We start from the raw sequence: 27,110 nt of genomic DNA on the forward strand, positions 1-27,110 counted from the left end.
ACTAAAAAGAGCTTGGGTTTGGAAGCAGCATAGCAACATCAGTGCAACACCTGGGCTGTCAGCAAGGCTTAGGATTGAGGTACATGATTCACTCTGCAGCTGCTTCTGATTCCAGTGCTACTGTAGTCTCTGCTAGTTTACATGTTTCTGCATAATACCCCTAGACTGCTGTTATTACCCCTTAAGCAGTTGTCTAGTTGTATTTTGGATAGCTGTTTGTGTTACAAAGCGTTATGTTCTTTTGAAGTGTTTTACCAAGCAGTATAATGAACTGTGTGGTTAGATAAAGAGGTTTGTGTCAAAAAAGTAGGTTTTGTTTAGATTCTAAATTAGCTGGTGCATTTGGTGCAGATGTCTGGGCCTAAGTGCAAAGTTGATGTTTACAGGAATGACTACAGTCACAGTGGTATAAACCAGCAATCCTCTACCACTAAATCCAGAAAATACTTCTTCCAGAGCAGAGTGATTTGGAAGTAGCAGCAATTTGAAGACAGTGGAACAAATAAAACACTTCAGCAGAAAAACTTTCCTGATGATAATGCCCTGCTGATTCAACCAGCCTGCAAAAGACTGAGAGAAAAGTAGTTTAAAAGCCTGTGAGCAATATTAACTGTAACAGAACTGACAAACCAGGCATCCATATATATCTGCTTTAACTACTGGCAAGGAAAAGAATGACAGCTTCTTGCTCAGCTAGGGTGGCCGGTTGCTATGGCCATTCTGTAATAGATGTTGCTTTGATTTGCAGCAATTGCATATGGCAGATTAGAGTTTCTTGTCTGCTCGCTGGCAGGCAGCATGGCAGAAGGGTCTTCATTTAATTCATTTCTTTGTGCTTTTCATTATGAAAACATTGTAAGGTGCTATGATTACATTTGGCATCCATGCAATTGCCAGGTAAATTACTGTATTTTTCACTCAGGCGGGGACACATTCTTCAAGTTCCTTAATGCAGGAGGCTTCAGCACTAGCTTTTTTGGTTTTGTAATTTCAGGCTGTTACTCATCAAGACTTTTGAGAAGGCTTTAGTTATTAAGAGCAGATTGGGTAGATTTTTTTCCTATTGGTATCCATTATAATATAACCAGTCCAATTAATCCCATTTGCTTTTAATCAAATGAAACACTGTATTCTAACCAAGTTATTTACCATTTTCTTACCAAATTCTTACAATTTTCTGTTGAAAAAATGTTTGTTTTTCAGCAATTTCTGTTGTATTGCAACAGTTGTATCTCAGTGTTGTATTCATGTATTTTACTTCAGTGATAATTCTCTTTAAGAAAGTAATGCTTTTTGCAGAAGGACATACTGTCTTTCAGTACTATAATCATGACCATAGAAGAAAATTGACAACTAAGTGTCATTGCTGAAGTTCTTTGACTTTTAGCCGTGAAGTTCTGACTAGTGATGTCCTGGTCAGGAACAAAATGTATGATGTTCTTTATATACAGCAGATCTGACTCAGAGGCCTAGATTAAAAACACCTATGTTACAGAAGCATTCGGAATTTGGAGTATGGTCAAAATCTCTTTGATTTCATTGGGAGTTCCAAATTTGAAATTAATTTTGAAATTTAAGAAAAAAGAAATGCATATGCTTAAGACTTGTGCTTGCTCAGTATTTGTCCTAAAAGGCAAAAAAACACACAAAAAAATACTTCTTTCTCTTAAAGGAGATGTGTCTAATTCTCTCAGGGTAGAATAATATTAGATTTAGAGATGTATTTTAGTATATACAATATATTCAGAGCATTAGGTTGTAATAAAATCAAATAAGCTAACCACATATTCTAAATCAAAGCAGTGGCAGAAATAGAACTTTTATTCACAAAGTCAAAATAATATGAATGAAATTAACATATTCCAGTGCTTCCTGTAACAGTAATTTTGTAACAGTTTTCCTCAGTAATTAGTCAAATCACATATATAATTGTTTATTACGTAGATATTTAAAAGTATATTTGAACAGTTTAGTGTTTGTGGTTATGGTAAGATAGACACATGAGAAATTAGAGTATGTGTGGATCTAGTATGACCTGCTGGCCCTTCAGAAAATCTCTAATGACCAGGCTCATGGTCTAACAACAGAATGATTATTTCCCATACAAAAAAATTAACTTGCACACAACAAACTAGGTTGTTGTTAAAGTGAAACTATTTTTTTTTTTTTTTCACTAAATAGGAAACCCTTGAGCTAAGGAGACCACATTAAAATGAACTATGGTTTATTCTGGGAAGGTTGTATTGACACATCATGCAGAAGTTGGCCGTAAGAGAAAGCCAATTAAAAGTCTCCATTGGTTACTGAATATAAAAAAGGTTTTGATGAATTACTTAAAATGCACCAGATAAGTACGCAGTTAAACACTTAGCTGTGGTGGACATTTTCTTAATAATTGTCTGCACTTGAATTTAAAAAATCTTGATTTTTACAGTGTCAGTTACAGTCGAGCCTTTAGCTGTAGCTCTTCCTACATGCTAATAAAATGTTTCTACACAGAACACTAAAAATGACAACATAATACGTTGTTAGATGCCACAGAGTTTAGAAGTAGCTTACAAGAGGAAAACCTGAAAAAAACAGGAATTGATTGGGATTCAGTAACATGAATGGGTTCAGAGAGAAGGAAGTAGAACTTGCCAAAAATATAATTATTTTCAGGGCTTTCTCAAATCCAAAGGTGCTGGGAAAGAGGAAAGAAAAGAAACTATCCAAAGTAGTAGAAATATCAATCTTTTTTCAGAGCCTGACACCTCAATTTTCTTCTTGGTCAATTTTGTGTGATGTTTTGAGGATAAATGCAGGCCTGTGCTGATGAAATTTTCTGATGGCAAAAAGTTGTGAGGAATTGTCAATACAGAGGAAGAGTTTATGACTTTGAGGTCAAGAGCAATAAGAATGGAATGAAATGTAATAGTACAATGTTAAAGGCCATGTTATAGGACTAATTACAAGACTATCTACAATAACTGTAGTCTCATTAATTTGGAAGTGTTGTTGGAGGAGAAAGTCCTTGGTATATTAGTCAATCAATTGCAGATGAATAAACAATGTGATGTAACGTAGGTAGGGTTCTCGTGATCTATATCCAAGGAAGATAAATTCAAATTGGAAAACGTGCAGTCCAAGACTATAGGAATTATCAGGGAAATGATGGGCCTAAATCACAAAAGAGGTTTAAAAGAACCTAATTTGTTTAGCCTACCACAGCAAGAGCTGAAAAGAGATATGGGTGTTGTTTACTGATGTATTAGGGTAAAGAAGAGCCACTGAAGTTGATGGAAAAACACAAAAACAGATTAGTATGATTTAGAGTTGAAAAAAATTAGGAAGTTAGAAAAAAGAATATGCTCTGGGAGAGCCTTCCATGTAGAAGGAACAGGAAAGGTGCAGGAAGGTGTAGGAGGACACCTCTAACCTAATTTTAAGATGGATCTTGGTATGAATGGACTCAGCAGTCCAGGTGTCCATATATATAGCTGGGTGCCCTTCACACCTCCACTCCAGTAGATCCAAAGTGCTAAGTCACGTACATGGTTTTTCACACAGTAATCAAACTTCAGCAAAAATTCTTTGCCTAACACCAGCAACAAGGTGGGGTGCCTCCATAATGTGTACTCCCTGTATTTTTTTCTTGCTTTCTTAACAGAGATGAAACATAGCTGAAAAAGTAGTCACTTACCAGGGTCGCAGTAATGCCTAGCAAGTATGAGACAAGATTTAGGCTTTGTTTAAATTCAAAAGACCTGTGGCAGTTTTCTTCTCCTCCTAGTTTCAGAGAGGGAGATAGTCCTCCTTTCTATGAACTTCCTATTTCTTGTGTAATGTTTAAGAGCCCCTGCCAAATATACTCAAGATACTCAGGGGCAATTCCTACTATAAAAGGAACTGCTAGAGTATTTCATACTATCTTCTTGGAAAAGACAACAAAGGAAGTTTACCTTACAACTTTTAGGCTCATTGGAGAAATCTGAAATTATATGTGATTTTAGAGCTATGCTGCCTGAACAATTGGTGGAGTTGCTAGTAACCAGGATAGAACATTAGGATCTGCATTGGTGTTACCTAGCTCATACTGATGGTGTAATTTTAGGAATTATATATGTATATTCAACTGAGGAAAGAGAGAGGACTAAACCTTCCCTTATCTCCTTTCCTTCAGCATACCCCAAACTTAAAATCCAGTCCTCTTATCCTAGATGTTGGATTCAAGTTTTTGGAATTAAAAACTTGTCCATTTTCATTTGAAAAGAAGAATATGATGCAAGTGAGAGAGAGCAAGAGATTAGCAATCACTTTGTTCCACACATCCTTATTAACTCTCTAGAAGAGTTGATTCAGTACAGTATCCCCTTGGAGCAAAGAGCAAACAGGGAGGAACTGAAATTCAGAGAGATTTCTGTCTGTATGAAATAGTTTAAAAACTTTAGCGACTAGTATAATTATGAAAGTTGTATGRAAGACAGATATTCCATTTTGTGAAATTCGTTCTGTTTTCAGTTGAAATAGAAGCTTTAAAAAGAAAAAAAATCCCGTACTCCCTCTATGTGCGTATGTAAACATGAACAGTTCCAATAAATTTGGCTTCTATTTCAACTTTCATTTCTGTTATATCGTTAAAATGAGAATGAAGAAATGCCAACATGAAAGATTATTTCAATGTAAAAAACTGAAACAATTTATTTGAAAATTGTCAAAGCAGGACGTTTTGAGATATAAGACTTTTTACGTTCCCATTTTTCAGTAAAATAAAATTTCAGGAAGTAGAACAGATTTTGTGAAGCTTATTGATTTTGATGAAATTGCATATTTCAGTTGTATGAGAAAGTAGTTTTATCCAAATGTCTCCATGCCTTTCTAATATAATATGTATGTTGTGCTTGGATAGCTTACTTTCAGTTTTTAAGGTGAAATTTGTGAAAAAATCTATTTTTAAATGTATAAAGGAAAAATACATTGATGAAGTAAAACACATTGGTATATTATTTTTAGCCAGCTTGTCCAGAATCTAAGCTTCTGAAAAAAAGGAACTTACAGTGTAAAATTGAGATAAAATGGAACATACACAGTTTAAAATATTATTCTTTGTGTATAGTCCACTTATTTATAAATGTGATCTGTTTTCAGAATAGGATGGAAAGAATGATATAATATACATGAAAATCTCCATTTCTCTTGTAATAATGTCTCATTAGTTTTATTGAAGACATGCAAATAAATTAATTTAAAATACAACAAAAGTAATATTCTGGAAATTATTTTTGGATCATCTGATATTGTGTGAATCACAGACTTTGGGAACCATACAGTACAGCAGATTGCCTAGAAGATCAAGACTCCTCCTCYTAAGCTGATTTTTTTTAATGGCTATTACATGTTTAAAATTTTCCCAGAAGCAAAATTTGATCGTGCTATGCTCTATTCTCTTACCAGTTAAAACAACCACTCAGTTTAAGAGTTCAAAACTAAGTTATGCTAAAAATTTAGATTTTTGAGAGTTTACTGTTAATAAATGTAACATTTCACATATTTTTCTTTTTTTTATTTAACAGTGTTTAACTGTATTTTTCTGGGTTTTTTTATTTTATTTCTATATTTGTTTCAAATACTTTAAAAATTATGAGAATTTTGGTTTAATTGGAAAGTGATATATGATACTGACATTAACTTATAAAATTATAAAGAAAAAAGGGTATTTGTTTTCCTGACATTCACCCCTATAAACCGTAAAATAGTTTAGGTCAGAAGGGACCTACCCCCTGCTCAAAGAAGTCCAGTAAGATCAGCTTGCTGAGTGCCTTGTCTAGTCACATTTTGAATGTCTCCAAGGATGGAGACCCCACCACCTCTCTGGACAGCCTCTTCCACTGTTTGATTACTCTCACTATGATTTTTTTTCCTCATATTTGAGTGGAATTTCCCGTATTCTGAATTGTGCSAATTGCATCTGATCCTATCACCATGCACCTCCCAGAAGAATCCGATTCTGTCTTCTCTACACCCTTCCATGTGGTAGTTGTAGACAGCACTAAGGTTTCTTCTCTGCCATCTACAGGCCTAGCTCTCTCAGCCTCTCCTTGTATGTCATTTGCTTTGTGACCGTCTTAGTCACTGGACTTGCTCCAGTATGTCCATGTCTCTTATGTAGTGGGGAGCCCAGCACAGGACACTACTCCAGATGGGGTCTCACAAGTACTGAGTAGAGGGGAAGGATCACTTCACTGGATCTGCTGGGAACACTCTTGCTAATGCAAACCAGGACGCAGTTGGTCTTATTTGCCACAAGTGCACATCGCTGGCCCATGGTCACCTTGTCCACCAGGACCCCCAGGTGCTTTCCTGCACAGCTGCTTTCCAGCTGGTTGGCCCCCAGCCTGTACTGGTGCATGGAGCTGTTCCTCTGCAGGTGCAGGACTCTGTGCTTCCCTTTGTTAAACTTGATGAGGTTCCTGTCAGCCTTTGATCAAAGAAATCAGCAGGAGGTTTTTTTGCAGCCATCATCATGAGCAAAAAAGAGTTCCATAGCTGAAACTCAGCCCACAGAGGTGATTATGGCACCCTTACTGTAATCTTTGCTTGTGCATGTGTAATTGATTAAATGTGAGGAAATGTTTCTGATGATGATGCATAAAAATAAATAGAATCACTCAGTTTTAATTTTATTTTCTCTGGATAAAGTAGTAAAAAGAATAAAAGCTTATCTTTCACATTGCAGACAAGTATTAGGTAAGTAACACTTATGAATAGAAACATATGTGATTGAGATTTATCAAATAAGAAAATCTARTTTTTAGGTAGTTTTAAGAGGAATACCACATTGTGTTCAGGAAATAACTTTTCTTTTGTTAAAATAAAGGAATCAGGCTTCTTCAGTGAGGCATGAATTCCCATTCATTAATATTTCTGTAAAGCAGATATTTAAACAATTATCATGTATCAGAAAACACTGGACTTTTGGCAGGGTAGCTTTTGGCTAGCAATGTTATATAAGTTGGATTAAATATTTATTAGTGTATCATTATATATATTGTAATATAGATTATTTTAATTTCTTCATATCCTCAAGCAAGTTGACTACCCTGCAGCATCTGGCAGTGTTATATTAAAAAAAAAACAGTGGAGCACTCTCAAGCATCTCTGTGTAGTGTGGTATGCAATCCATTATTCATTAGTTGTTTGCACACAGGAGGTCACCACTTGGTTTATAATTCTGAATATCAGCCAGAAACAGCTTATTTTTTTTGTAGAAAAGCTTTGCATTTTCAGAAAATCTCTCACACCCCACCTTTCCTGAAAAGAAAGGTTATACCCAGCCCTTTCCTTTGCCATAAGAAGCTAACCCTGATTTTTCTGTTGTTTTTTTTTTCTTCCCACCACAGGAGTCATCAGGACTGCCTTGCACAACATGGACAGGGAAGCCAGAGAGCATTATTCCGTTGTCATTCAAGCCAAAGATATGGCTGGGCAGGTCGGAGGGCTGTCAGGGTCAACAACTGTAAATATCACACTCACTGATGTCAATGACAACCCACCCAGGTTTCCTCAGAGTATGTACAATTTCACTATATAATTGATTTGAAAATTGTGTTGATTTTCAGTGAAGTAAGCAGTTATTAGTGAAATCCCATTAGTGTTCAAATTCGCTGGGAGAAGGCAACTGGGAAAGAGTTTGTATTCACCAATATTTTTTGATTTTCCAGTGTTTTCAGGTGAAGCTCGGAATGCAGATATAGCATAAGTAGGGTATTAAAACCATTTAATTAAAAACTGAGTAACAATGAGATGCATGACAAAGGAATACTTTTGTCATATGTGGGTTATTCTGCATTCCTTTTAGAATTTCAAAAACTGCATGACAATATGATTTTGATCCAGTAAGTGAATTGTATTGTTCCCTTGATACAAAACAACAAAAGGTGACACATTAAAAGATTGAATCTGTCATTCATTTGGCCGCTTCCATACACATCTGTCAGATTCATTTTCTGTTTCTCTTACACCCATGCAAACTTTTAGGATTACTTTTTGCCTTACAAACAGTCAAAACCTTTGCTGCTGCTCACTCTTGTAGGCCTACAGTGAAGTCTACCTTTATCCTAATTAAATGATTTGTAGATGCTGATGTCAAACTGAATGTTCTCACATGTGTATATGAAAAGTATAAGCGAGAATACTCGTATTAGAATATCCTAATATGGGCGCTAATAGGACTAATTCATTTGTACCCAGCTCATTGTGTGCACACTGATCTGACATGAGCTAGAGTCTTTTAGGAATTATGAATTCAATCAACAATTTCTTTAAAACTCTTTTCAGAATGAAATCGCATAGCTAAACTTTCTTCCCTTTGCAGATTGGCTCAAGGCCGATAAGAATATTGTAATCTGGACTCAGACATTGTTTGAGCCCTTGTAGAACATAATGGACTAGTAGCTAGAGGTACATCCGCAGGGAAATACATTAAGCTGTTTGAATGAGAAGATTTATAAACAATAGTAAAGATCACAAAGCTCCAGGGAAAAACAAAGCTCCCTGGCAATACACATTATGTAAAATCTGGTCAAGCAGTAAGAAGGCTCATTATAAATGCAGAAATGAATATTTTTTCTGTGCCTCACGAACACATAAAAAACATAAAGCCTTTGGAACATTGCCTTAAATAAAGTATATTTGGTTTTATATTCCACAGCATTGTTATTGCATCCATCACAATATTTAATACTTGCTAACTATTGGAAAGGCAAAAGATAAGGCATATATTTGAACAAATATAACATATAGTTAAACTAGGAAAAATATCCTGATTTTTCTGCAAATTCAAGGACAAAATAAAGTCAAAACAGATCCATATATACCAGCTTACACCATTTATTTTGAGTGGAAGTGTTTGGATRTTAAACTGACTGGCAAGCAGAAATGTACATTGGCACATAAATTCCTTTATCTGCATTAATATTTATTCAGAAATGGAAAAAGTACATAATTTTCAAATTATTTCTGTACATTTTAAGGGAGTCTAATAATTGCAAAAATAACGTTGAAAACAACAGAATTTCTTTTCACTTTTAATGAAAACTTTTTTTAATAAAGCAAAAGTAAAAAAAAGTATTTGGGAACCATAAATTTTTCGGAAAGTATTATTTCAGAAAATATTATACCTAGAACAAGTATGGTAGAGTACAAACACTTGCTCTGTTTTTCCTAATATAGGAATCACATACCATATCTATGGCTATTACATTACTTCTTTACTCCTTTTCAACAAGTGTAACTGAAACACTTTGCAAGCAGACATATGTTACTAGTACAGAACCATCACAGATGATGTAAAATCAGGCAATCTCAGCATTGTGAACTATTAAAATAACACATGAACATTACACTAATAAAAATAATTTCAGTGTTTATTTTTCTTCTCTTTTCTTTGTATGTCATGATTTTGAGTTAACTTTCTCCTCAATTTCCTCATTAGATGGTATGCTAAATGAGACTTACTGAGGTTTGTCACATTCAGAATTGAGTTCAAGGGAAGTGCTAGCCAAAATTGCATGTATCCAGTGTAGATCCCTCGGGAAACACTGAGTCTCAGCTATACCTCAGGCTCCCTTTTGATTAGTTTTCTTTTATGAATGGCCATACTTGTGAATTATGAATCTGAATCTACCTGTGGGAGTGCTTCACTTCAGAACATGTTGGAAAGCACGTCTGGTGAGCACTTTTATTATTTCTTTTATTTAGAAGTATGCTTTGCTGTATATATTTGAAAGATCGAATCTTTTTAGTCTTTGAAGATAGATGCTCATTAAAGATGCATATGGACTAAGGTTTGTGGGATTTCTCCCCCTTATGACATTTGAAGAAACACTGTAAAAATCTAATTAAAACATAAAAGTAGAGGAGATAAATATATCTGCTTAAATGAATTTACTGTGTTTTTTCTGTGTCCATTCAAAATATAGCTGATGTTCTTTCAAAGAGATTACTAAAAAAAAAAAGAGCTGCAGTTTTCCAAAATACCAAAAAGACTAAGAAGAAGAAACATTAGTGCATAAATTTATCAGTCTGATAGCTGCAGTTCTGGAAGAGAGTTGAATACATGGTAACAATAACCTCTGAAATAAGGAATATAGTTTAAAAATTCTGCTTGCAAAACACAGTAGTATGTCCCAGGAGAAGGCACGTGATTGTGAATTCACGAAGAGGATAATCTGAAACTTCAAATACATTTTGCCTATCAATGACTTCAGTGCATTTTGTACACTACTAATTTATCTTTCTTCATCACCACAAGCTTCCTTTCTTTAGGGTGTCCAGTTATAAATGATATATGTATATGTAAGCTGACAGACAGTGCTCTGCATAGAAAGATCTTTGCTCTTCAATAATCAGCATCTCCCAGCTCATGTTAGTTTTATCACTGGTGGATCTACTTGACTGATGATTGTGGGCCCTAATTTCATAGATATACATTTCTTTCAGTAGTCTGATAGAAAATGTTCTGTCTACTGAGTTACATAAGAATTGTCTGTTTGCTGTTCTTTCATTAATTCTCTATGGTCTTGTTTAGGATGAATAGGTTTTGCATGTTGTGCTTTGTTTAGGATGAATAGATTCTGATTGCATCAAGATCATCACAGTAGGCAGATGCTTCCACTGACATGTTTTGTACTTCAAGTGCTAGTGATTACATTCTGGACAGTATATAGGAGATCTTTAGTTATTGTTGTGGTTAGAGCTTGATTTTACAAGGAAATGCTCTCTCTGATAGCCTATTTGCAGATTTTGTTGTTTGAAACATCTAGCTGAGTTCTTGAGCATAAAGAAGAATTTAAATACAATTTATGGCTTAAAACAACTTTTTTTATAAAGCTTGATTGTTGCAGCTTGGTTGTTTCATGGCATTGCATACAAGTAAGGTGATGTTTATGTATGTTCATGATTTGTTTGACCTCGCTTTTTTTGCAAGTCATTTTATGAAAAGTATGCAGCCATATTTAAATGGCAGTATTGTATGAAGGTACTCAAGTTAGCTCTGCCAAAACAAGCTCCCAGAAGCAAACATGTTAATTCTGCTCTGTGCTAATAAGGTGTCTACTCTGTACCTACTACCCAGCCTTGTTAATATAACTCATCATTAGCTAATTAAGCATATCTGCTGTTCACACTCTTTTAAAACATAGATCTTACAATGTGGACAGGAAGGTTCTCCAGCAGTTAGCTCTCTACATATGCACAGTGTGCATCTAGGCATGGCATTTAGTGCAAATTTCGTTGCCAGTAAAGATGCAGTGTGCACATACACTGCATGTATAGGGGTCCTAGAACCATAACAGCAGCAAATCAAAGCCCATGTCTTCTCTCTATGCAACACCAGTAGATAATGCAGCTACCTCCTCTAGTAATTAGGCCACCATATGGTCCTTTCCATATCCCTAGTTTTAGATCCATATAGTTCATCCAGTTCCTGTGATCCCCACACTTAACCATCAGCATCCCCCCACTCCCCACTGCCGATGACTAGTCCAGAGCCATCTGCCTGCTGATTGACCGCTTGGCTGCTGCCAGAGGAAATGAGCAGCTGCTGAATTTTCTCTGATTTTCTCTTATAGGGACATGTAGAAAGTTGATTTCAAGCCTGACTTCCAAAGAACCCTAATATTTCTGTTCTGCAGAAGATTTATTCCTTCGTGTCCTAAATACTGTGTTTTCTTTCTTCAGAATCAAGGTTACCCAGCCTGGAAATGTTATTTTATTGTCATTTTTATCATTTCTGTGTGGCACAGTTGAATTTTTTGTACTACCATACTCAGTGCTTGCTCCTGCAGGTGGCTCACAATTTAGGATACATTTTTCTAGAATTTTAGTTTACATGTTGCATCCAAGAACATTTCAAGTCTTTGACATTACCAACAATTGTCTTCATATGTGCATTCCAAGATCTCCAAAGACATACATATGAAAATCATGTTATTTGATAATTTTTTTCCAGGGTTGTGGGAGGACCCTTTTTCCTTCTTAGTGGTTATACAAAGCTAGGTACAGAACTAGCTCTTTGTGTAAACAATAGACTCAGACAGGATGAGTCTGAAGTGCTTGATCACTCTGCTGAAACGCAATTACTAATATCTCGTTAAAAGATGAAATAAGTAACGTATATGTTCATGCCGGGGAAATGAGATGTTCATTGTGATAGGGATAGGTGATAGGTGATAGGGATTGTGATAGGTGATAGGGAAATACAACAGCCTCCATTAATTTATTTTATGCCTGAAGCAGATATTACTTAAAAATCATATGTAGCTTATTTTTTGTTCTGTTATGAAAGTTGAACCAACATAATGAGAATGAAAGGGTAGAGTTTCGTGAGAAGATCTGAGCATTGTTCATAGAGTTTTCCGTTTGCTGTGTTCTTAAAACATCTGTGGTTAAAATTGAGAGTTTTCTGAAAAAAAAGTGAATTCTTGACCAACATACTAATCTTAACGAACTTTGGACGTCAAGATTAATCCAGAGCATTTCAGTGTATTGTTAAGAGTTCTTAAATGGCAGGTGAACTTTAGTGTAAAAAAAAGACCTAGAACTAATTACTTGTAACCTAGAAATTGTAGCTGGTGGTGCTGATCAGATGTAAATAGTATTTCAGTACAGACTTTTAAAATGATAAAGGTATCTACATTAATCAGATTTTTAGTTATATACATAGGGAAAGAAAGGTAGAAAGATTTTTTGGTAAGAATATTGTGTTTAAGATTACTGTAAAAAAACTAACAGTGCAGATCTGTAAAAAAACTAACAGTGCAGATCATGAGAACCATTAGAGCTTTTATAACATAAATTTTAGGATCTGCATTCTTTGATAAACAAAACTGCCATTAAAATTTGGATATAGTACATATTTACATTATAGTCACACTGCATAATTAATGCTATTGGGTATTTTGCTACTCCTTTGTTCTTAATGCTGGAGAATTATTCCAGTTAATTGTGTTTATAAAACGTATGCTCAGGTTTCAAAATGAATGATCAGTGAGTGACATTTCCTTTGTGTGTGTGGTTAGTGTTCAGTGAACTGATTTTCTGGCTTTACAGGGAATCATCACAAGTAAATCTCCAATCCCCCTGACCTTAATTGTTCTTTATTTAAAAATGGCTAAAGTTTCATATCAGAAACTGAGCATACAGTAGGTAAATATGAACTAGCAAGCTTCCATTTTTGTCAGTTTTCAGAGCATGAGTTTTTTTCTGACTTTGTCAGCCAGAAGCCCATCTAAAGGGAGAAAAATGCTTATTACATGCTTGTATTACGTGGTAAGAGTGTGTAACTTGAATGTGTGAGGCTAAGACACAACAGCTGATAGTCTTAAACATAAGGGATGCATGGTGGGTTTTGATTCCTCAGAAGTATTTGGAGTCACCTGCCTAGCGAGGTTGCTGAAACAAGGACGATGGGCTGTTTAAAAAACAGTTTACATCAATAATGTCCTGAGAAAATTGACTATTGAAAGGGACAAGCCTCAGTGATCTGAATGATTTCTAAAATTTCTCCTATGCTGTACCTTTCTAACATGCTAGAAGCAATCAGTAATCTGTGGTGTGCCTTAAGACATGAACATATGAGATGAGGAGTACAGGACTTAAGAAAGGATGATGTTCATTAAGTGCCTAAGAGAGTTAAGAGATAAGAAATGAAGTATAGGTATCTTTGAGTGCATGCTTCTATGGACTGAGCAAATATTGTTGAAAGTGATTTGTTTGATTAATTGTCTTCTTTTTCTACTTTGTCTGTGAGCAGACAAATATTTGCACAGCATTTGAAGTTAAATCTAACAAATTGTTTTATTTATCACTTACGCTATAGTTTACTTTTCAGTAATTGAAATCTGACATAAGTTTTTTAATGTTGTTTGATCATATAATAGGTTTCATGATATTCTGTTTCCTGGACAGGAAAAGAGCAATTCCCACAATCAGATATCTTCTGTAAAAATTAAACGAAGTAACTGTAATAAGAGAGTATTTAAGTATGCGGTTTAAAAACTCTTCTCCAACAATCATTCATGATACTAAAAGTTGATCACACAATTGTTCATGGAATTCAAGTATAAAGGGCAGCTTGGACAGCCAAAAATACATTTATATTCAAGTCTGACTACATATTTCTAGAAAATGTTCATTTTGTATAATTGGCTTTAGTGTCAGCTTTGTACTTCAACTTTACTCCTTAGAGTAGCGTGAAATCTAGCAGTGCTTTATATTTCACTTAAATGAGTATTGTCTATGAGGATTTCTATGTACAGGATAGATTACTCACCATATATATCATACGTATCAAAATAAAACCATTTTGAAAGGTTCTGTGGTAGAAATAAATGTTTGTTTGTTTGTTTGTTTGTTTCCATAAGGGATCAAAATGAGGCAGTAATGGTTTGGGKTTTTTTTTGTTTTTCTGAGTGGAGAAGTAGGATTAGGACCTATCCACTGTAAGAGATGTACCTCAGAATGGCTTTCATTTTCGTGTCCGTTATGAAGCTAACCCCCAATGGGAACACAATCCAAGCTGTGCTAACTCCAGGAAAAAACAGTCCAAATGGAGCAGATTCTCTTTACAAGTGTTGCTGTTGCCCTCTGCTGACCCAAGCTGAAAGATGTAGCCTGAGTCCCCGAGTAAATGGCATAGAATATGCTCAACACAGCACAGCTCTAGAGGCTGCTGCAGATCAAGCCCAACCATTAAGTTGCTCATTAGTGATGATTATGGAGTGCATATGTTGTTTTTCCCACACCATTTGCACAGGAAATGCATAGTCGGGTATTCAATACCTACAGGAAAATACTGAATCTGAAAATCCAGGAAATCCAGCTTTCTTTCTGTTTGCATTTTACCCATGAGTGGCATAAAGTTCACACTTTTTACAAGTCAGAATACTTTTAAATTCTGAAAATTATCCAGAAATTTCTCGGGTACTTTTAGTTACTCTCTGTAAAGGCAAAGTTGCAGGGAACATGAATGAAACTTGTCACTGATTATAATCTTAATCATAAACATAACTCACAAAGTTTGCACTGTGATGTAAAAAACAGGGGTGTGGGGATGCACAAGTCTTCTTCCAGCTAAATAGGTTTGTGGCCTCTAAGAAGGACGTTTTTCCTAAAATTGGCCCAAGAGTACTATATTCTCCAAAGTTTTAAGGCAAGCAGACTGTCTAAGTTTTGAAGATTACTTTAATGTCAGTTATATTAATATTTGCAAATATGCAAAGACTTCACCTAAAGTTCAAATATTTTTCTAGAAAATGCAAAAGAGTTTTTTTTGGCAGTGAAGAAAAGCCAAATTTACTTATCTTAAAAATTTCTTCCTTAGTTTGGTGGTATGAAAGGGATATTGTCATCAGAAAGAATATTCAGAATAAAGGTCTTGACAGTGAAATTCCTTGACTGAGCTGCTGGAAATGTGGAAGTTACTGGCTTCATAACAACCACAAATCAGATTTATTATATTCAAAGTAATCATAGTTGAAGGAAGATGGCTATGTAACAACTATCGAAGAAAGATTGTGAGAAATGAACTTCTAAAAAGCTGCCGTCTCAAAAGAAAATCCAAAATCATGTCTTACATGTAAAGCAAATCAGCATCTGTGTTAATGAAGAATAACTTCACAGCAGAAAACCACCTACCAAGACTGAGCACAGTTCACAATTGAAGCTGCACTATATTTTGTCAGAGATAACTTGCGGTAAAACCTGAGGCATAATTTCATGAATCACAGAAACATGGAATCATGTAGGACCTCCAGAAGGTCATATGACCCAAACCCCTGCTTAAAGCAATTTCAGTTAGATGAGGTTGCTGAGGGTCTTGTCTACTCAGGTTTTGAATATCTCCAAGGTTTCAGATCCTACAACTCTCTGGACAGCATGCTCCAAGTGTTTGACCACCCTCTTGTTAAAAAAAAATAAAAAAATCTTTTATTGAGTTGGCATTGACTGTGTTCCAGCTTGTAACTGTTGGCTGTCATCCTCCCATGATGAAACTCTGAGGAATGACTGTCTCTGACATGTCTGCACCTTCCCATGAGGTAGTTACAGACAGCAATAAAATCTTCACTGAGCCTTCTCTTCTTAAGGCTAAACAAACCCAGCTCTCTCAGCCTCTCCTCATACGTCGTTTACTCTGTGGCCATTTTAGTAGCCCTCCACTGGACTTGCTCAAGTATATCAGTGTCTTTTATGTAGTGGGGAGCCCATCACAGGACACAGCACTCCAGATTGTGGTCTCACAAGTGCAGAATAGAGGGGAAGGATCACTTCACTGGACCTGCAAGGGTGCATTGCTGGTGCATGGTCAACCTGTTGTCCATGAGGATTCCCAGGTCCTTTTCTGCACAGCTGCTTTCTAGCCAGTCAGACCCACCTGGTACTAGTTCATGGGGTTATTCCTCTACAGGTGCAGGACTTTGTATTTGCCTTACTGAACTCCGTGAGGTTCCTGTTGACCCATCTCTCCAGCCTGTTCAGGTTCTTCTGAATAGTCACCCTGCCCTCCTTTGTACTGGCTGCTCCCACCCAGTAGGTGTCATCCACAAGCATGCCGTGAGTGCATGCTGCTTATTTAGTTTATTAGTAAAAACATTAAATAGTATTGACCCCAATATTGACCTCTGAGGGATGCTACTACTAATCGGCTGCCAATTGAATTTTATGCTGATAATCATCACCCTTTGAGGCCGCCTCACTGTCCACTTATCTTCCATATCTCAGCAATTTGGCTCATGACCGAGCATTTATGTAGTTTTAGGTACAAGAGAACTTTATATATATATATAGTTAGGATATGGCAGCATTTTACATTAAGGCAATCAGTTGCTATGTTTATCAGCTTGCTAGTAGATAGCCAAAGGAGTCAGTGTGTGAGCTATGTTGTATGAATGAATGCATCTGTTGGTTCATCACCAAGCAGTATTTATCCTCATGTCACTAAAACTATACCTTGGATAAACAAACAGCAATCATGCCAAATATTTACTCTTATTTCTCACTTTATTAGCCCAGTATTATGCCTCTCCTCCCCTTCTTTTCAAGTAACTTAATTTCTATTGTTCTAGAGGACATTGTACCCTAGATAAGTAATTCAAAATTATCTCTAGAATAGATTAATAATTAAAATAAATTGAATAATGTGCTTATTAATAAAGTGAATAACATGCTTGCTGAGTTGCACTGTATACTGTCATGTTTCTCTTTTGGAGACATTCAGGCAGAGAAGTTGCTTTTCTGAGCCTTATAGGTAAAACAGCCTTATAGGTTGCCAGTAGGCTAATTGGAAGAGAAGTAAAGTGTTCTAGAAATCAATAAGTTGGTTTTGTATTATGATGACAGAAAAGCCATATAATATATTGAAAGAAAAATGAAGATTGTTTATATGTATTTGAACTATGTTTCAATTAGTATAGATTAAAGCTTTGCAAAGTGATATCATGTGACCGCAAGGCAGGCAAGAGAGGGTCAGATACCAGTGGAGAGAGACACTCAAGGTTCGTAAGGGGTTAAACAGGATAGATTAAATAAAGGACTTACACAACAGACTGCACGGGGAGCCCCGGGAACCACGAGGAGGGGTCACTGATGGGAGGCTGCTGGAGGTATGGGTCGGACACGTGGGTTGGACGCACAGGCGGGACACGACTCGTTGTTCGTAAAGGCCCCTTAAATCTAGTAGAACTGTTTCCTTATCTCAGCTGTGCTAACCTTGAGTAGCTACTGCCCGGGAAGCAGCTAGACATTGCCGACAAAAGGGAATATGCATGCCTGGCCCTGATGGGAATTTGGTCAGTGTGTAGTTTCACACGCTGGGGTTGCTACCACGTACTCTGCCAGTCACTGACTCCTCGCCAGATCTTCCGCAGGTGTTCTTACTACACATCACTATCCTATAAAGTACATTAACTGGAAAAGAGTATCAGTTTGCTCATTTCCTCAGCCAAGTGAATGCATCTGAGAGAGTGTTGACATAAAATTTGAAAGCCAAATCAACCTCTACAGAATCTTGATCTGTGATCTGCTGGACGGATCCTCTAGAACAATTTAGAGCAGCTTCAAGATGGTGTGAAATTCCTGCTGTTACACCAGCTCTTGGAAGGCAACAATGCTTGGAGTGTAGGAACCTGTTCAACTCAGGCAGATTTGGTAAATTCTTGCTAGAGAATGGTGCCTGATCCTGAGCATTCCTGAATCCTCAACAAACTTTTAGGTAGTTTGAGACAGGGAAATAGGTTAAAATAAGAATCATAAATTCATAGTATTCCCGTTCCACATCCCTTTTATTCTTAATCCTATCAAAATTTATTTAATGCCCAAGGAAATTTTCAGTTGATCCAGTTCATCTAATTTACAGGAATAAATTTTGCAACTACTCAGTATTTCATAAGGACATTTCCAGTTTTCACCTCTAGTCTAAATAAATGTCAATAATATATTTTCTCGCACCTTCATGTTGCTGAATTTTATCCTCTTAAGTGTTTGTTGATTTCAGATAGTATTGCTTGTAATTATTAATTGGCTCGTGTCTGTACAAGATATCTTCAGGCTATTTCTATGAAGCAGTGGTTAAATTCTCATTGAGAAGCATTTCTGATTTCATGATCTGGCAATTTTTAGTTTTTAACACTATTCCTTTCATTACATCATTTTCTGAAACATTTCAGTTCTACAGATACTAATTAAATCATGATTTCAAATGTGTATTTTGCTTGAGATCTTAACATTTCAGAAAATTTAAAGTTGGTATCTGTAAAATGTTGTTTTAAACAGATGGCTAACACTTAGGGTGTGATTATAAAGCACAGTGTAGTGTCATGTGGATCTATTTGAACTAGCCTGAGTATTTGGAAGTCTCTATTTAGTTCACCTCATCTTACAGCTTTAACACTTTCAGTTCCTGAAGTAGCTTGGTTACATCTACGTGACATATCTTTGTGACCTCACTCTTTTCCTTTATAGGATGCATTAGTCAGAGCAAAAGTGTCAAACACATTTCACATTTATTTTAACAAGAAGTAAACTCCAAAATGCATCTCATCCCATCACTATGATTTTATGTATGAAATAAAACAACCAACAGTATGAAAGTGTCAGCTGACACCATCTGTAAGCATGAAAAGTTTCAAAAGAATGCACTTATTTTGAAATTCATGAAGATGGCTTTTATATGCATATCAAAGAATTAACTATGCATTTTAGTTTAATCAACTTCTAATCAATTTCCCTGTTACATCACTGTTGGTAATTTCTTTTTTACATGATTAATTCTACTTTTTGTGCTGTTCTGCTGGACAGTTCTTGTTTCCCTTGAGAATCCCCTAATGTGTAGTAACTTATTTTCTGTTTTAGATATGATCACATTTCTCTTAGTGTTATACAGTGTTAAATAATGGATATTTTTACAACTGCTGGACGTACAGATTGGGAAGAAGAGGAAAATTCCAAATGCCCTTGTTTCATTCCACTGAGCCATGGAACGTTTCCAACATTAGGAAGTGAGCACAGAGCTCTGTAAAGAGTTTCTTAAGATTTAAAAATATTCATGCTACAGTGACTCAGAGCTATGCTATCTTATGTTAAACACTGTGTTGAAAAAGATATTTAAAAGTATAAGAATTGGAAGATTCTAGAGTTACTGTAGTTTCCCCCCCTACTCTTGTATTAACTGATCCTCGCTTACAAAGTAGTCTTGCACTTTAGAGAAGGTGTGATCCGTAAGCATACTGAATGCAGCTTGTTGGCAAGACAATAGTTGCTTTATAGACAGTGCGATGAGCCATTTTGCATATTAATTGGGGCAGCAATTATTTTGACTAATTTTTCCAAAAATATATTCCACTTTCTAATGATTAATCTGTCAAGTTATACAAATACTGAAGGAAGGTCACAGTTGTTATGGGTACTTTTTATGGTGAGAACTGTGGAATGCATTTAAATACCTGTTATGTTCATTTTCCTTTACCATGGATACCAATCAATATTTGTTTGCAAAGGATTTTTTGCTGCCACAAAAACGCTGTAAGGTAACAATGGTAAAATATTAAGGATTTATTACATCTTTCTGTAGAAAACATACATGTTGATTCAGTGCTGCAAAATCAACTGATTGGACTTTAAAAAATAAACTATGGATATAGCATACAAAGACTTTTCAGTTCAAAAGAAATGTTACTCATTTGACTGCATTTGATGGTAAGTTGCTGAAGATGTATTTTTTTTGGCTTTGGAGAAGATGTACTTTTTAACATGGTGTGAAGTTAACTTCAGAGATAATTTCCTTGTTACATGATGAACAGCAAAAATGACTGAAAACTGAAAGTTTGCATTAGGTAATTTTGATTTTGAATAAGACATCCATGTAAGATGCAATTTCACTTTGAATTCATTCAGGAATCTGTATATGTTCATAGTTTTTATTTCTCAGCTTTGTATATGAAGTACTGTTCCATTGACAAGTGGAATTACAAGAAGTGTATCAAACACATAATGGTTCCATAATTTAGGCATGCCTAAATTTTTTAGCAGCATCTTTCCCTCCTTAGGATTAACAATGTGCCCTCCTGATTACTTCAAAATTCAGTTCTTTAGTTTGTTAGAAAATATCATCCAAATTCTGTTCTTTTTTCCCCAGAACATTACCAGCTGTATGTCCCTGAATCAGCTCAAGTTGGATCAGCAGTTGGCAAAATCAAGGCAAGTGATGCAGACACTGGCTCAAATGCAGACATGAAGTATACAATCATGAACGGTGATGGCTCTGGTGTGTTCTCCATATCCACTGACAAAGAAACACGGGAAGGAATTCTTTCCCTTAAGAAGGTAAGCAAAAGACTTTGGAAGTGTCTCTGTGTATGTAATTAAAATGTTAAAGAAGAAGAATGCCGAAGACTGCCAAACAGGCAGATGCTATGATGAAAATACTGTTTTAATATGTAAACCTAACAGATCATGAATTTAAGCAGTACAATGTGCTCTACAGTGCTTCCCTGAGACACTTTAAACCTTTGCAGGAAATGGACTGAGAAAAGAAATTCAGAAAAGAAACAATTATTTAAAACTGACGTGCTTTTTGAATGGCCATATTTAATATTTAACTAACTTTCAAATGCAGTGAATGAAACTAAAGCTTATTGGATTGTTTATTGAAAGGTTTTCTTCTTTTTCTGAATGATGGTTTTGCTTATGAAACTTCTTGGAAAGAAGTGAAGTTCAGCTGGAAGTAGTACTGTTGGCTCCAAATTGCCTGAATCTTGACCTAGAAAGTTCATTTGTGGCAGTGAATGTATAATTCAGTTTTCGCAGACTTTTATTCCTTGACTTACCTGCCAGCTGGCATCTAAGGGGTCAAGTATTGTACCCTGTGTAATGTGCATACCCACTTGCTTATAAAGGCACAGAACATAACTTGTGTATAAGCCATCACATTTTTATCATTTATATGAATTCCTATACTTATACTAGTCTATTTAAACTATTAATTATAAAGCCTTCTTGCCATTTAGTCATTCTTAACTGAATTCCATACACAAATTAATTCTACAGATAATTCCATCTCCATATTAAGTCCTCTGAACTGAGTTCATAGCATATGTTTCCTGAAGTTTATGCTAATATTCTGTGGCAAAATTTAAATTTAGTTTAATATCAAGAGAACTGGGTTATCATATTTAAGCAATTATTTTTTCAAAACCTTTCCAACAAGGGGAAATCCTTTCTGGATTTCAATTTTCACTTGGACTAACAGACATCAATTAGCAATTCTTATGTGGATTTATTGTTATTGAATCTTGTAGGCATGAATTATATCTTGCAGCCTAAAAAATGAAAATGAATGTACATTTATATTTTGGTAATATGTGTGCTGGGCCTGGCTGAAGGTAAGAGAAATGAAAACCAGAAGCTCTGAAAAAGAAAATATGAGAAAGGAGAATCCAAAGAAAAACATTATAAAGAAAATGCATTTTATGTCTCAATAATGTAGGTATGTATGTAAATTTTTATTTTACATTTAATATAAGATTTTATCACTGAATTTATGTCACTTTTCATAATAATTTAAAAATGGTTCCTGTCTCTCCCTGTACTATAGTGAGCTTTAATTCAGAGGGCATTTTATAATGTTTGGGTAATATCCAGCTATTTCACTGACATGAAAGTAAACTCTGCCTTTATACCAGTGAAATTACCTCATATTTGCTTTGAGGTAACTAATGCCATAATCTGTTATTTCTTATCCAAAATGAGCATTTTTCCATGTAAAAGCTCACCATTACTGTTGCTTAATAAACACATATATGCAAATTGAGAACATGAAGAAGAAATGAAGAATTTGTAGCATAATTCATACCTCAAATGTGTAGAATCAGGTTTTGTAGTGGTTTTGTCAAACAAAATAGCATGAGAGAAATTTTCACTATAGTTTAGAATATGGCAAAAGCATTTGTTACCAGGTCTTTTCTTATGCATACATATGACGGTGATTTGAGACAAGAAGGAGTGTGCTTTGCTTAATGTTATATGTCAGTTGAGCTGAAATTCAGCACCTCAAAAACAGTTAACTTGKCATCCCATACCTCCATTCTTCCCTCAAAGAACATCCCCTTGTAGAGTACTGTACAAAAAGGTGATCTCATGGGTCTTTTATCTTTTATTCTCTTTTGCTCTGATCTTGAACACAGTTTAACACATATTTTACATACTATGTGCTGTAAGTATTTTTAATTTAGACTGGCTTTGAAGTTTAATGACTTCAATAGCCTAGGTGTAATGCGTAATATATACTAATAACATAATCAGTTTTGTTTCATAAATCAGGTGCAGTAGCTTCTATAACAGTAAGACAGAATGATTTCTCCCCTCTTAATACTTCTTTTGAAGAATATACTGTAGGCACATCAGAAAAGCTAGGTCTAAATATATTAACTATGTCTGAAGCCCAGAAATGCTTCTCAAAATTTCATGAAACTTTACTTGTTTGAAGTTCTGATGCAAAAATTTAATTTCTTAGAAGCTCCATGCTAGGCTGGTCAACATAATTGCAAAGTCTGCAAATGTCAGAAGGAATCTTTTTTAGCCTCATTTTGTTCTGTACTTTCACCATCTCTCTTCTTCACGAGCCCCATGAAGCCACCCTTCAGTCTCAAAAATCCTTTTACACAGTGTAGGTTGCAAACTCATGGAAAGTTTCACCTTTGCCTCATGTGATTACTTGTTTGAGTGGGAGATCAGAGGAATACAAATCAAAAGCAAAACAAAATAGTACAGTAAAAGCCACTACTTCTTTGAATTCTTCAGAGAGTAAGTGGTCAGCATGTTCCCCCTTGCTATGGCTTTTGGAGAAAAAGTATTCTATAGTGTTACTAACCTCAAATCAGCAAGTATCAACCAGGCTTCCCAGAAAAATAGTCTGAACGGCCCATGTCTTCCATTTTGTATAATAAGCCTGAAATGTTCAGGAAATAGGTACTTCATGAACTTATTTCTCATGAAACTCTGCTGCTCCTTTTGGGAGCCTGATACGAGAAATGTAAACTGCAGTATGTTGACTAACACTTTTGCCAGTTAGCTCTGTGACTGGTTGCTTGAGCTACATTTAGTATTTTCAGGCTTGCATGAAAATCAGAATCACTGATCCATATGTACAGGAAATATGTGCATGTCTTTACAAGCCTTACAATTGTGTCCTTACAGTTTGTGTGTTTGTTTCTTTTGGAGGGAGCAAGGGGTAAGAAAGGACACAGCCACCTTTCTTTTTGGTTACTTGGAGGTACATGAGTCCTGTGGTGAATCTGATGGAATAGTGAAATAGTTCCTTTGGAAATATAAATTATTTTGAATTATTGAATTATTTTGAATTATTTTGGGCCAAAACCTTTGCTAAATTATAGCAGAATTATCAGATAGATTAGGTATTTTAAACTGAATTTTATGCTTAATACATTAAATCCAAAAAGAATCACAGAATCACAAAATGGTTGAGGTTGAAAGGGACCTCTGGAGATCATCTAGTCCAACCCCCCTGCTCAAGCAGGGTCACCTACAGCACATTGCACAGGACCATGTCCAGACAGCATTTGAATATCTCCAAGGATGGAGACTCCACAGCCTCTCTGAGCAACCTGTTCCAGTGCTCTGCCACCCTCACAGTGAAGAAGTTTTTCCTCATGTCCAAACGGGCCTTCCGGTGTTTCAGTTTGTGCCCGTTGCATCTCATCCTATCATTGGGTGCTGCTGAAGAGTCTGGCCCCATCCTCTTTGCACCATCCCTTCAGATAGTTATACACATTGATAAGATCCGCCCTCAGCCTTCTCTTCTCCAGGCTGAACAGGCCCAGCTCTCTCAGCCTTTCCTCAGATGACAGATGCTTCAGTCCCTTAAACATCTAAGTAGCCCTGTGCTGGACTTGCTCCAGTAGCTCCATATCTCTCTTGTACTGGGGAGCCCAGCTCTGGACACAGCACTCCAGATGTGGCCTCACRAGGGCTGAGTAGAGGGGGAGAATCACTTCCCTCGACCTGCTGGCAACACTCTTCCTGATGCACCCCAGCATACCATTAGCCTTCTTTTCTGCGAGGGCACGCTTCTGGCTCATGGTCAACTTGTTGTCTACCAGGATGCCCAGGTCCTTCTCTGCAGAGCTGCTTTCCAGTAGGTCAACCCCCAGTCTGTACTGGTGCAGAAGGTTATTCCTCCCTAGGTGCAGGTACTCTAACGAAAAAGTACTACCACCAATAAACAGCTCAGATTACCTGAAAGAATGGTTGTGTCTATAAGCAAACTTTTTTGCACAGCATTTGTAGTATGTGGGATGAATGTCGGTTTTAACACATACACAATGTTTTAAGCAGAAGCCTAACAAAATAAAGTTCTGTAAATTCAAATTGCAACCAGATTTCAATTTTTGCATGTTTTAGCAAATGTGAAAGGAAGAGTTATGTAACAATATGATTTGTGAGGTACTCAAAGATGTGGAATATTACAAGGCTTATTTTGCTTCTGATTTTCCTTAGTTCTCCTTAGGAGGTAATAATTAAAAAAAAAAAAAAAAAAAGAACTGATACTAATTGAGACTCCAGGTAGTAATACTATCCTTACTACAGTGTGTGTATCGTCTCTCCAAAATAGCCAAATATTGGAGTATAGTGTTTTTCACCCCTGTGAATCCCTATGTGGGAGAGTGAGCTGCTGTTCTTATATGTCCTCATATCTGATTCTTGAATTCAGAGAACTTCTGGGAAGAACAGAAAGAAAATTAAGAGAAAAAACTTCTTTGGGTCTAGTTTTAAAACTTTAGGCTCCTTGAAATCTCAGCTATTTCTAATTATTTAAAAGGACTATCCTCATACTTCTGGACAAAAAAAAAAAAAGTGTTGGTGCTATCTAATTGAATAGCTACACCAAAGAAAGAAAACAAGACTTTACATTCTGTATCATGCTTCATGTGTATTCTGAATGAAATTAATTTTCCCTTACAACTTAATCCAAACATTGTCAGTACACCCTTAAGTTCTTCTTTTCAACCATGTATGATAGTCACAATTTGCCATCCTGTTGTAAGCTTGTTTAATCTTAGAATATATGTGCCTCACAGCACTGCAAATGACCAGTTAATATTTGCCCCATTCCTAGCAGAAATACTACATATGTCTGTGAACGACCTCTGAGTTAGGATTACAGAATTGTATTTACTAAAAATATAGTTCTTTATTAATTTATTTGATGGTATATTTAGATCTGTTTTTCACAGTAATCGATTTATCAGGCTGTGATAAATTTCCATGCCTTTAAAATTTTTATTTATATATTCAGAAAGGTAAGACAGAAAAAGAGAGAGATAAAAAAGTCTCATCCAGTTAGAGTTAAGAGAGTGAATTAATTGTCCTTCAATACACAGAAGAGAAAACAAAGAAAYATATAGCATATATAAATCCTGACCAACTACATTTCTTATACTTTATCAATCAAATTTACTGTAGACTTTAACTACAAAATACACCCTGGCATTGACAAATCACACATTGAGTTTCTCATATTTCTTGCCTTAGGTACTACTTTTCTACTGCTCGGGATGATAGAAAATACTTGTTTAGCCTTGGTCTAAGGCTTGAATACTTGTATTGAGTTCTGTTCAGTCAGACTGTTAGGCCCACACCGAACAATATTGATTTTAATGGCGTTCAGTCATGCCATAATGTCTGCCTTTAGGGATTTCAGACCTAAGTCTTTTGTGGCATGGATGAAGGCAATGTAGGAGAGGGAAGAGAGGGGTATACATTCAGGAAGTAGTTTATTTCCTAAATATTTTTAATAGCATCTTGAGATTATGTCATAATAATTTCTGTTGTAATATAGCTTTTCCACGCATATGCAATTTTTGTTATTTTAGTGTTATGTCTGTGTTCTGAGACTGTGGGAAACTTAGTGGTAGTATATGTCTATATAAACTATCTACTCTCCTCAGTATAATGATAAGTATTAACCTACCTATCTTTCTTTATAAATTGACTGAAGCCTGAAATTTGAAACCCAGTAAGAGTTGAAATGTCTATCATGTTTCTATCAAAGTAGTGCCTTTGCTCAATAGAAGCACATTTGAAAAATAACAGTGGAAAACTTTGAAATCTGCTTTATGATTGTGTGTAACTGCATATTTTCATGAAACATATAAATGACCACTCAGCATGTTTTAACTTGGCTAACTTTATGTATGTGTAGACAGAGAGAGATAGAAGTTCCAAAAATTGCAAAAGGAATGTTGTTTGACACTTCTGTCTTTAAACAACTTTGGTCCTAAGTGTATTGTTATATGGTAGATCTGACAGATTCTTCTCCCCTAGCTTGGCCTTGTGCTTATCATTGCAATCAGTCCCTACAATCACTGCAGCGCTCTTCCACGCTGAGAGATTGGCTTTGATGCTCCATGGAAAATGCACGCATTCTGAGACCAGACAAGAGTTCTTAAGAAACTGTTAGTTCTTGATTTAAACTTTTATTGTTCTCTGCACAACCCCAAAAGAGCTAGGTCCTTAGGCCATGAGTTACAGTAAATAGAGTCTGTGCAGCACAATAAATA

At 35.8% G+C, this 27,110-nt stretch overlaps 1 protein-coding gene across 3 annotated transcripts in view; it reads left to right on the plus strand.

Annotated features, from left to right (window-relative positions):
* CDH18 (cadherin 18) overlaps nucleotides 1-27,110 on the plus strand; it is a 185,723-nt gene that overhangs the window by 105,306 nt on the left and 53,307 nt on the right. For 2 of the 3 annotated variants that reach the window (XM_026081352.1, XM_026081353.1), the window contains exons 4-5: nucleotides 7,380-7,547; nucleotides 20,669-20,856. In XM_026081352.1, coding sequence (XP_025937137.1) covers nucleotides 7,380-7,547; nucleotides 20,669-20,856 — 356 coding nt within the window. Of the gene's footprint in view, nucleotides 1-7,379; nucleotides 7,552-11,864; nucleotides 11,872-20,668; nucleotides 20,857-27,110 lie in introns of all 3 variants that reach the window. The other variant, XM_026081354.1, reaches the window with a different exon arrangement.

Source organism: Apteryx rowi, unplaced genomic scaffold (assembly GCF_003343035.1).
Source record: "Apteryx rowi isolate R43461 unplaced genomic scaffold, aptRow1 scaffold_545, whole genome shotgun sequence".
NCBI lineage: Eukaryota > Metazoa > Chordata > Aves > Apterygiformes > Apterygidae > Apteryx > Apteryx rowi.